At 42.0% G+C, this 12,022-nt stretch overlaps 1 protein-coding gene across 2 annotated transcripts; it reads left to right on the top strand.

Moving 5' to 3' along the window:
* The first annotated feature begins 2,333 nt into the window (after nucleotides 1-2,333).
* LOC124010955 (inositol-3-phosphate synthase 1-A-like) lies at nucleotides 2,334-11,341 on the top strand. Of its 2 annotated transcripts, none has more exons than XM_046323790.1 (11): nucleotides 2,334-2,606; nucleotides 5,950-6,065; nucleotides 6,152-6,313; nucleotides 7,948-8,080; nucleotides 8,434-8,627; nucleotides 8,753-8,902; nucleotides 8,976-9,191; nucleotides 9,439-9,603; nucleotides 9,809-9,922; nucleotides 9,998-10,215; nucleotides 10,377-11,341. In XM_046323790.1, the coding sequence occupies exons 2-11, from the start codon at nucleotides 5,952-5,954 to the stop codon at nucleotides 10,564-10,566; spliced, it is 1,656 nt and encodes a 551-aa protein (XP_046179746.1). In that variant the 5' UTR covers nucleotides 2,334-2,606; nucleotides 5,950-5,951; the 3' UTR covers nucleotides 10,567-11,341. The 2 variants fall into 2 exon arrangements, with proteins under 2 accessions (XP_046179746.1, XP_046179745.1); XM_046323789.1 differs by having other exon boundaries at nucleotides 5,943-6,065.
* Nucleotides 11,342-12,022: the final 681 nt, after the last annotated feature.

Below are 12,022 nucleotides of genomic sequence, written 5' to 3'. Positions count from 1 at the left end.
GAAGATTTCTGAGCATGGTAGATTAGATTCAGGGCATAATGTACAGACAAGGGTATGGTAGGATGTGAGTACAGTTGAGGTAAACCGAGGCATTGAGTGACAATGAGAGCGTTTGTGTCTCTGGAGGCACCAGTTAAGCCAGGTGAGGTCTCCGCATGTGTGGGGTGTGGGACAAAAGAGCTATCTAAGACATGTTGGGCAGGGCTGGGGGCTCTACAGTGAAATAAAACTAAAACAACTAACCTAAAAAGCAGTAGACAAAGCATATTGACATTAGGGAGAGGCACACATAGCATACCACAAGTCTTTAATGTCATAAAATACAAAAATATCTCAGTCTATAGGCTAAGTTTTTTTAAAACACTATAGAGTAATGGAACGCTACACCAGGAGACTGGTCTACAATGTTTCAATTAAGTTTTAATGGCACGTGCACAAGTACAGTGAAATGTCTTTCTTGCAAGCTCTAAACCCAACAAAGCAGTAATCAATAGCAATGTAATACTAATAATAACATAAGGTAGTACAAAAAAACACACGAGAAATAGAAATAAGAACACTAGAAAGTAAGTACGCATACCAAATATATACAGGGTCAGTCAGTTCCAGTACCATATTTACAATGTGCAGGGATACTGGAGTGGTAGAAGTAGATATGTCTAGGGGTAAGGTGACAAGGCATCAGGATATACAGGATATACAATATTTGTCCCCTTTCTGATTTTCTCTATTTGTGCATATTTTTTTACTGAAAGTTATCAGATCTTCAATCAATACCTAATATTAGTAAACCTGAGTTTACAAAAAAAAAAGTATACTTATATTATTTATTTAATTAACAAAGTTGTCTAACACCCAATCCCCCTTACACTCAATAACTGGTTGTGCCACCTTTAGCTGCAATGAGTGAAACCAAATGCTTCCTGTAGTTGTTGATCAGTCTCTGACATCTCTGTGGAGGAATTTTGGCTTCTGATAGGCTAATTGACATAATTTGAGTCAATTGGAGGTGTACCTGTGGATGTATTTCAAGGCCTACCTTCAAACTCAGTGTCGCTTTGCTTTTCATCATGGGAAAATTAAAAGAAATCAGCCAAGACCTCAGACAAAAAATTGAAGACCTCCACAAGTCTGGTTCATCCTTGGGAGCAATTTCCAAACACCTGAAGGTACCACGTCCATCTGTACAAACAATAGTACTCAAGTATAACCACCATGGTACCACACAGCTATCATACGGCTCGGGAAGGAGACGCGTTCTGTCTCCTAGAGATGAGCGTACTTTGGTGCGAAAAGTGCAAATCAATCCCAGAACAACAGCAAAGGACCTTGTGAAGATGCTGGAGGAAACAGGTACAAAAATATCTATATTCACAGTCAAACGAGTTCTATATCAACATAACCTGAAAGGCTGCTCAGCAAGGAAGAAGCCACTGCTCCAAAACCGCCATAAAAAAGCCGGACCATGGTTTGTAACTGCACATGGGGACAAAGATCGTACCTTTTGGAGAAATGTCTTCGGGATCTGATAAAACAAAAATAGAACTGTTTGGCCATAATGACCATTGTTATGTATGGAGGAAAAAGGGGGGGCTTGCAAGCCGGAGAACACCATCCCAACCGTGAAGCACAGGGAAGGCAGAATCATGTTGTGGGGGTGCTTTGCTGCAAGTGGGACTGGTGCACTTCACAAAATAGATGGCATCATGAGGAAGGGAAAATAATGTGGATATATTGAAGCAACATCTCAAGAAATCAGTCAGGAAGTTAACGCTTGGTCGCAAATGGGTCTTCCAAATGGACAATGACCCCAAGCATACTTCCAAAGTTGTGACAAAATGGCTTAAGGACAACACAGTCAAGGTATTGGAGTGGCCATCACAAAGCCCTGACCTCAATTCTATAGAACATTTGTGGGCAGAACTGAAAAAGCATGTGCGGGCACCCAACTTATTGGGGGAAGCTTGTGGAAGGCTATCCGAAACGTTTGACACAAGTTAATAAATTTAAAGGCAATGCTACCAAATACTAATTGAGTGTATGTCAACTTCCGACCCACGGGAAATGTGATGAAAGAAATAAAAGCTGAAATAAATCATTCTCTCTACAATTTTCTGACATTTCACATTGTTAAAATAAAGTGGTGATCCTAACTGACCTAAAACAAGGATTTTTTTTTCGAGGATTAAATGCCAGGAATTGTGAAAACGGAGTTTAAATTTACTTGGCTAAAGTGTATGTAAGCTTCCAACTTCAACAGTATATGTAAATGTCTGGGATTTTGCATAGACACTCCTCTGCCTATAAGTAGCCATTCCGGCTCTACCACTAAGCTATCTATAAATGAGCAGGGCTCTAAGGGATATCCTCATGCACTCGCAATGGCAATATTGGTGCATCACACCTTCATTTCACTTCGGCTCACTTGACGAATTGAAGAGGTCGGGCTGCGCATGAGAACGAGCGATTTACTAGGCTATTAGATTAAATATAACAGGAAAAAAAATCTAAACAAGCAAGCTATCAGATCAACGAATAACCGTCCGTAACCTATCATTGTTGTTTAGAAGAGAAAATTCCATCTCCTGACTCCAACGTATTACACGGTAAGTAGACCAAAGTGCGTAGGCTTTAAGTGCGTACTAGGCTTTTTTTATTTTATTTTTACTACTAAAGTCAATTCCCACTGTCAAGGTTCCGCAATAGGAGCTACGATGCTAATATCTGTGCATACACGGGCTACTCTTGAGAATTGTGTTTTGTAGGCTACAGTAGGTGTCACCGATTAGCCTGAAACTCCATGTCATGCATTCACAATCTAACGGTAATGCTGTACAGTGTATAAGCATCAACTCGCTTGTCAAGTCTGACCAGCCGAGGGTTTCTCCTTTATCAGTCATCGATTTCCTTTGTGTTTCCTGTAGCCTATTGTCACTGGATCGATTGGGTTCGAGTCGCCAGCGTAAAATGCAAGCAATCTTGCTTGTGCCATTAGTTTTTCCCCTTTAACGTTTAGTAATGACCTGTCAAACACACTCCAGTAATGTCTGAAATAGACTCAAAGCAATACAAGGAGGTGTTTTGCATCTCAGGCGATTTTGGGGGTAGCCCGAACCCGCATTCGAACCCTGACCCAGCGACTATCAAGCCAATACCATTAAACTGCTACGCCAAGAGATCCGAACCTCTTGACAAGGTGGCTAGTTATTGGTTACGGTTGCTATATTACTTCCTGAGAGTTGTCCCCACTACTCTCTATACCAGTGGTTCCCAACCTTTTTCAGTTTCCAAACCACCAACTGAATTTTGCTCTGCCTGGGGGAGAACCCCTGAAGTATTTTACCATTTTACCAGTATGCCTATGGTCTCGAGTCTTCTCAAGTACCCCCAGGGGTCTTAGTACCCCCAGGGGTCTTAGTACCCCCAGGGGTCTTAGTACCCCCAGGGGTCTTAGTACCCCTTGGGGGGGGATCCAATGCTCTGTAGGAAGTTCCTCCCCACTGGGCAAAAACTGGTTGAATCAACATTTTTTTCCCCCACTAATTTCAACAAAAATAAATGTTATGATGTTGAATCAATGTGGAAAACTGGATTGCATTGCATTTGCAAAAAGGCATCAATGTAAGGGATTTTTAAACTTTTATTTAATACCTAAATTCAATGTCATGTGAACTGTTCTGGTGATTTCATGTTCGTTGACAACTCAACCAAATGTTAATCAAAAATAGACATTGAACTGATGTATGTACCCAGTTGGTCACATCTACATGCCTCTGCGAGGGTGTCATTCCCACATCTGTCACCAACTTCACCTCGGACACAGCGACTGTCAAACAACCACTTTAACCGTTAGGCCAAGAGATCAGAACCTCCTGATGAGACCTATTTAGGCTATAGTTGGGTGTAATCTAGAGCCAGGTGGGAAAAGTGATTATGCGGGGAATTTGACCATTTTGACAGTGTTCGGACAGAAACTTGAATACCTGAATTCCAACAAATGCCCGATCTCCACTCATTATGTGTTTGTGCCAGTAGGCTACAAAGTTTTATATCTTCATCCATTGTCTGTTACATTTTTCAGAATTGTATTTTTAACAATTTAGGCAGCCATTTCTAATATACAGTAAGTAGGGCCAAAAACTCTCACATCAACACCATTATCCCAGAAACCCTAGACCCACTCCAATTTGCATACCGCACCAACAGTTCCACAGATGATGCAATCTCTATTGCACTCCACACTGCCCTTTCCCACCTGGACAAAAGGAACACCTATGTGAGAATGCTATTCATTGACTACAGCTCAGCGTTCAACACCATAGTGCCCTCTAAGCTCATCACTAAGCTAAGGACCCTGGGACTAAACACCTCCCTCTGAAACTGGATCCTGGAAATCCTGATGGGCCGCCCCCAGGTGGTAAGGGTAGGTAACAACACATCCGCCACGCTGATCCTCAAAATGGGGGCCCCTCGCGTGCGTGCTCATTCCCTTCCAGTACTCCCTTTTCCCTCATGACTACACGGCCAGGCACGACTCCAACACCATCATTAAGTTAGCCAATAACACAACAGTGGTAGGCCTGATCACCGACAATGATGAGACTACCTATAGGAAGGAGGTCAAAGACCTGACCATGTGGTGCAAGGACAACATCTCCCTCAATGTGATCAAGACAAAGGAGATGATTGTAGACTGCAGGGAAAGGAGGACCGAGCACACCCCATTCTCATTGACGGGGCTGTAGTGGAGCAGGTTGAGAGCTTCAAGTTCCTTGGCCTCCACATCACCAACAAACTATGATGGTCCTGCACGGCAAGCAGTACTGGAGCGCCAAGTCTAGGTCCAAGAGGCTTCTAAACATCTTCTACCCCCAAGCCATAAGACTCCTGAACAGCTAATCAAAGGGCTACCCAGACTATTGCCCCCCCCCCCACTCTGCTGCTACTCTCTGTTATTATCTACACATAGACACTTTAATAACTCTACCTACATGTACATAATCACCTCGACACTGGTGCCTCTGCACATTGACTCTGTATCGGTACCCCCTGTATATAGCCACGCTATTGTTATTTACTGTGATGTCTAATTATTTGTTAGGCTAATCTCTTACTTTTTTAAAGGTATTTTCTGAACACTGGTTGGTTAAGGGCTTGTAAGTAAGGTTTACCTACACTTGTTCAATTCGGCACATGAGACAAATACATTTTGATTTGAAGCCCCAATGCAATTCTGAAGTCTATTGGGCCTACATCCACAGCTTGATTTCAACTGATTTTGCTGTATATTCAAAAATTAATTAATGATTGTCTTTTGTTGAAATTACAACGATATTTCAACCATTTTCACCATTATCCAGTCCAATTGTGGCATGATTCCACTATTTATCGGTTTGCATCAGTTTCAATGCAGGACTTTTATTTTGCAGGCGAACCTTTGATTCGACTATTGTTGCTAACTCTACAGTCGTGGCTCGTGGCGTTTCACTATCGGAAGTGCGGAGTTCCGACTGAGACGTTTCACTTGAACGACCCTCCATGTCGTAATTGAAGTGAGAATTTCGGAGAAAATGTTGTTACTCCAGTTGTGACGTTTCACCACTGACGTTTCATCTTTACAATCAAAAGATGACAAATACGCTTTTGACAATTAGCCTCTAAACTTATTAATGTAGATAGTTTGACCATATTGACAATGTTAAGCGAGCTAGCTAACTTTTTATTTGCATCGTTAGCTACCGTATAAATGTATTAAGTCTATACTTATTTTTAATTTGTAAAAAAAAAAAAAAAGTGCACTATTTGTGGAAATTAAGTTATTCAAATAAATAAATGGAGCCAAAGAACACCTAGGCTAACTGTCTTAATATCTCCCCTAACTCTCCTGTTACACTCTCTATCACTCTTTCTTTTTGTCTCCCTGCCTCTGTCACTCTCTTAAGCCTGCAGTCATGACTGAGAACATTCGTATCAACAATCCCAATGTGAAGTACACAGATACACACATCGAGGCTCAATACTGCTACCATACTTCTGCTGTACGCAGGGATGGAGACACACTCACAGTAAGTCTCACACACACACACACACACACACCAGCATCACCTATCTAATTTCTAACTGTGTAAATCTCTCCACTCCACCCCTCCAGGTGACCCCGTCCGTTAGTGAGCTTGAGTTCCGTACTGAGCGACGTGTCCCCAGGCTGGGGGTGATGCTAGTTGGCTGGGGAGGAAACAATGGGACCACCGTCACCGCTGCTGTCCTGGCCAACAGACTGGGACTCACCTGGAGAACCAAAACTGGAGAACAGGTAAGGTGGTGTATGTGTCTGGTTGATCCTACTTTGTAACTGTTTTTTGGCCTATTTTCCAAAGACATGTCTCTCCCCTGATGCAGAGCCTCATTATACCCCTAATGCAGTGATGGCTTCACACACACTGATATGATGGGTTTCGTGGAGTGTTAAGCGATTAATATTGAATGACACACTAATGTTTACAACACAGGCAGTCCTTTACCTTCTCTATTTTTTTACATTTTATTTGACCTTTTATTTAACCTCTCTAGGGTATTTGGGACGCTAGCGTCCCACCTGGCCAACATCCAGTGAGATTGCAGAGCGCCAAATTCAAATACAGAAATACTCATTATAAAAATTCAGAAAAGATACAACTATTTTACATAGGTTTAAAGATTAACTTATTGTGAATCCAACCACTGTGTCAGATTTCAAAATGCTTTACGTCGAAAGCATACCTTACAATTATTTGAGAACATAGCCCAGCAGACAAATCATTACAAACAGTAACCAGCCAAGTAGAAGAGTTACACAAGTCAGAAATATTGATAAAATGAATCACTTACCTTTGATGATCTTCATACGGTTGCACTCAGAAGACATTAATTTATTCAATAAATGTTCCTTTTGTTCGATAAAGTCTCTCTTTATATCTAAAAACCTCCGTTTTGTTCGTGTTCTTCTATAATCCACGGACTCAAACACAATCACAACAGGCAGACAAAAAAATCCCAATTGTATCTGAAAAGTTAATAGAAACATGTCAAACAATGTTTATATTCAATCCTCAGGTTGTTTTTAGCCTAAATAATCGATAATATTTCAACCGGACAATAACATTGTCAATATAAAAGGTAAACAAATGCACTCTCTCGGTTGCGTGCATGAAAAGCTCTGACACGGCAGGGTCCATTCATTTAGACTGCTCTTCCTCCCTCATTTTTTAGAATACAAGCCTGAAACGATTTCTAAGACTGACATCTAGTGGAAGATATAGGAACTGCAATTTGAATCCTAAGTCAATGGATACTGTAATGGCATTGAATAGAAAACAACAACAAAAAATCCTACTTCCTGAATGGATTTTTATCAGGTTTTCGCCAGCCAAATCAGTTCTGTTATACTCAGACATTATTTTAACAGTTTTGGAAACTTTAGTGTTTTCTGTCCAAATCTACTAATTATATGCATATGCGATCTTCTGGGCCTGAGTAGAAGGCAGTATAATTTGGGCACGCTTTTCATCCAAAATTCCAAATGCTGCCCCCTACCCTAGAGAAGTTAACTAGGCAAGTCAGTTAAGAACAAAATCTTATTTTCAATGATGGCCTAGGAACAGTGGGTTAACTGCCTTGTTCGGTAGCAGAATGACAGAGTTCTACCATGTCAGCTCGGGGATTCAATCTATCAACCTTTCGGTTACAAGTCCAATGCTCTAACTACTAGGCTAAATGGTCAATTAAGGTTGTGTCATTAAATTTTGGGTGGGTTGGCTGAAATTCTGATGGGGAAAAAAGGAGTCCCTGTTGAAAGTTTGAATACCACTGATTTAATGTGTTATTATTCAATACTTGTTATTTATTTTTGTTCTGTCTCTGTTTTATTACCCTCTCCCCCTTTTCTAACCCCCCCCTTCCCCTTCCCAGAAAGCCAACTACTACGGTTCCCTCTTCCAGTCCTCAACTGTGTGTTTGGGGCCGGGGCCAGATGGAAAAGAAGTTAACATTCCGTTCCGTGACCTCCTACCCATGGTGCACCCTAATGATATCGTCTTTGATGGTAAAGGAGTGGTGTGTGTGTGTGTGTCTATGGTCTGTGTGTCTGTATGTAATCAGAGAAGGAATGCTGACCCTAGGTCAATACTTCAGGGGCCACTGTGGTGAAGGTAAAAGGCTCCATGTGGAATGTCTGTCTGCCAGGCTGGTTATTTAACCTCCTGTTTAACTCTATCAGTTTTATCTAGCACAATTTTTCAACACTGCCCTCGAGGCAGAAGTACAATACACAACCCTGGTTCTCTAGTCTAACTGGTCCTCTGTTCTTTTGGGCCTGTCTGACAGGATTTCTTTTAAGATACATTAGGTTTGTAAAACGTTAGCTAACTAATTAAATAAAGAGTGTGTGTGTGTCAGGCTGGGACATCTCATCCATGGACCTGGGCAGTGCGATGGAGAGAGCCGAGGTCCTTGATTGGTCCCTCCAGGAGAAGCTGCGCCCACACATGAGCTGCCTCCGACCCCGAGCCTCCATCTATATCCCAGAATTCATAGCTGCCAACCAGGCGGGCCGAGCAGACAATATTCTGAAAGGAACCATGGCTGAACAGGTACGCCCAATCCCAAGTAGTGTGTGTGCCTCATACACCCTGTCCCCTAACTCCTTATTTCTTACCCCATAGACCCTATGTGTGTCTGTGTGTCTGAATAGTGATTCTCTTCTCTCTCCCTCCAGGTGGAGCAGATCAGAGCAGACATTCAGGACTTCCGGCATTCAAGCGGCGTGGAGAAGGTCATCGTTTTGTGGACGGCCAACACCGAACGTTTCTGTGACCTCACAGCCGGGGTCAACGACACGGCCAAGAATCTCCTGGCTGCCATACAGGTAGAGATCTGACAGATCTATTCTCTCTCTCTTTTACACTCTCTCTTTTTTACACTCTCTCTCTCTCTATCAGTCAGGTGGGGAGGTGTCTCCCTCTACTTTGTTTGCCGTAGCCAGTATCCTGGAGGGCTGTGCCTACATAAACGGTTCTCCCCAGAACACGTTTGTCCCTGGGGCGATAGAGCTGGCTGTGGAGAGAAATGTGTTCATAGCAGGAGATGACTTCAAGTCTGGTCAGACAAAGATCAAGTCAGTCCTGGTCGACTTCCTCATCAGTGCTGGGATCAAGGTGAGAGGTCGACCCAGTCCATTAATTCACTTTAATCGTACTTCTGTTAAATGAACCGTCCCCGTTCCACTTGTATAATGACGAAGTACATAATTATACAATTACTAAATTATTCTAAAATTACTATACATGTAATAACAGTGTTTTAACAACGATATTACCCAGGTATAAGGGCAATTTCATGTGTGTAAACATTAGGTTAATACCAGACTGTACAATAACGTGTTGCCGTCTGTTGCCATGACAGCCCACATCCATTGTCAGCTACAATCACCTTGGCAACAATGATGGTATGAACCTCTCAGCACCGCAGCAGTTCCGCTCCAAGGAGATCTCCAAGAGCAATGTGGTGGATGACATGGTCAACTCTAACCCTATACTGTACCGCAAAGGGGAGAAACCTGACCACTGTGTAAGTTGCGTTTTTGTGTGTGTGTGTGTAACACAGAGACACCTGATCTGAGTTAAGAGTTGAATGCGTGTGTTTTTTCATACCTGATAGATGTCAATAGTACTGCATTTTATTTTACTAAGGGGCAGAAAGTATCTGTAGTTTTTCTTGAGAAATACTTGACTCCGTTGTCTTGCTGTGTGTGTGTGTGTGTGTGTGTGTGTAGGTGGTGATTAAGTATGTGCCGTATGTGGGGGACAGTAAGAGGGCGATGGATGAATACACCTCTGAGATCATGATGGGAGGAACCAACACTATCGCAATGCACAACACCTGTGAGGTGAGTCTCACACACACACACACACACCTACCTACACCTCGACCTGATTTTTCTAACAAAGGTGTCTCTCTCCAGGACTCTCTGCTAGCCAGTCCTATCATCCTGGACCTGGTCCTCCTCACAGAGTTGTGTCAGCGTGTAGGTGTTCGGCCCCAAGGATCAGAGACCTTCCAGTCCTTCCACAGTGTCCTGGCTATCCTCTCCTTCATGTGTAAAGCTCCCCTCGTCCCCCCTGGGGCCCCGCTGGTCAATGCCTACTTCAGACAGAGAGCCTGCATTGAGAACATCATGAGGTCAGAACACCTACCACCCTGTCTTGTTAGGGATTTGTAACCAATCGTAATGTTTGTTACTGAACTTCCAGTCTCTCTTGTCCAATAATAATGTTGTGCTGGTCTCTGTGGTTATATGTATTCAGTTTTGCAACTGACTAGGTATCCCTTTTACCTTTCAGAGCGTGCCTTGGTCTCCCCCCTCAGAACCACATGCACCTGGAGCACAAGCTGCAGAGGGGCTTCCTGCCTCGCCACGACAACCGTATCTACGACAATGTGGCTACCAAGATGGTCCTAAGCACCGGTTACCACGCCTCCCAACAGAATGGTGTCTGCGCACATGTGGTGAAAGAGGCAACGATTGGATAATGGCTGCACATTAGGTCTCTGTCATCACGGGGAAGATTCTAGAAGTGTCCACAGCCATAGAGAAACAATTACATCCATAGTTTAGTTTATTAGGATCCCGATTAGCTGTTGGACATGCAGCAGCCACTCTTCCACGGGTTACACACTACACTATTACATATTCAGATACTTATTTACAGTGCAGTTAAATTAGATCCATAGAAAGTGAGCCAAACTCTTTATACAGCATACTGTATGATGATCATGTTTTATTTGGCCTGGTTGTGTAAGATGCATACAGTAGCAAAAATGGGCTCAAACCATTGTAACTTTTGAATGACCAGTTTAATATTCTGTGGTTTTAGACTCGTATTGCTCATATACATACAAACTTAACCAAACTCTGTTCTTGTATTTGTTCCAATGACTTGTAAAATGCAATGTTACCCTACCACCCCGACCCTGCTTGGAGTAAACTAACGGACAACAATACTTCTACTGCTACTTACAGCTATTTTCGCTCACATCTACGATACCTGTATTTAAACAATTATACATATATTCCTGATATCCCCTTCAAGTGCTGGATTGTCACCCACAGCGGCCAATCCACCATTCATTCTGAAAATCCAACCCTCCAATGTCCACAGATTAACCCATCTTTCCCAGTATAATGCCATTTTTATATTTCCTTTTGCAATACATCCTTCCATTTTACGATGTCTTTTGAGTCCTTGTAACATTTCTACCGATATTGCCAAAAAAAATAAATACTTTACCCAAGAGTATAATCATATTTTCCATTGTCTGATCTGAAAAAACATTGATCTCCTAACAATACAGTTTCCATGTCCCTGATATTATGACATAACAACCATCCCTGGACCTGACTCCAAAAGTGAGCCACCAATAGACAGAACCAGAAAATATATTCTAGTGATTCTGCTTCCTCGTGGCAAAGTCTGCACAAGGCTGACTGTTCAATGTCCCATATATATATATATATATATATATATATATATATATATATATATATATATATATATATTGAGCATTATTTTTGTAGCAAGTATTTTATGTAATAGCTTAAATTGAAACAAAACGATTGTGTCAATTGTTTGTCAGTTCATAGACCCGACGCCAAGGTATTGGGACATCAAAAACCTCTTCCCAAATGACTAGGATTTTTATACAGTACTGTTGTCAAACCATTTGACAACAGTTTTTTTCCCCCCTCTATCAGTACACCATATTATTTGCAGTAAAATTAGATCTGCCTTTTCTGGGATCCATTGTGATTCCAATTAAAATTGAAGGTTTTAATATGCAAAAAGGCAAAGAGCCCACTCAAACAGGATGGGCCTCTCTTAGTAGCTTGCTAGAAAACCAATTTGGAGATGGTAGAGTCATGGAATAAATATGTAAACTGCAATATCAGTAGAGAATGAATCAGGGAAATCTTCCCTTAAATGGGTGG

This window comes from Oncorhynchus gorbuscha, linkage group LG23, assembly GCF_021184085.1.
Source record: "Oncorhynchus gorbuscha isolate QuinsamMale2020 ecotype Even-year linkage group LG23, OgorEven_v1.0, whole genome shotgun sequence".
NCBI lineage: Eukaryota > Metazoa > Chordata > Actinopteri > Salmoniformes > Salmonidae > Oncorhynchus > Oncorhynchus gorbuscha.
Note: the sequence above shows the minus strand (reverse complement) of the source record. Positions and strands in the feature narration are given on the sequence as shown.

Excerpts from the sequence above, each read along its gene's own strand:
- LOC124010955 (XM_046323790.1), top strand. The coding sequence starts at position 5,952 with ATGACTGAGAACATTCGTATCAACAATCCCAATGTGAAGTACACAGAT. Across the intron at positions 8,081-8,433 it reads TAATGATATCGTCTTTGATG|GCTGGGACATCTCATCCATG; the intron begins GTAAAGGAGTGG and ends TGTGTGTGTCAG. Across the intron at positions 8,628-8,752 it reads AAGGAACCATGGCTGAACAG|GTGGAGCAGATCAGAGCAGA; the intron begins GTACGCCCAATC and ends CTCTCCCTCCAG.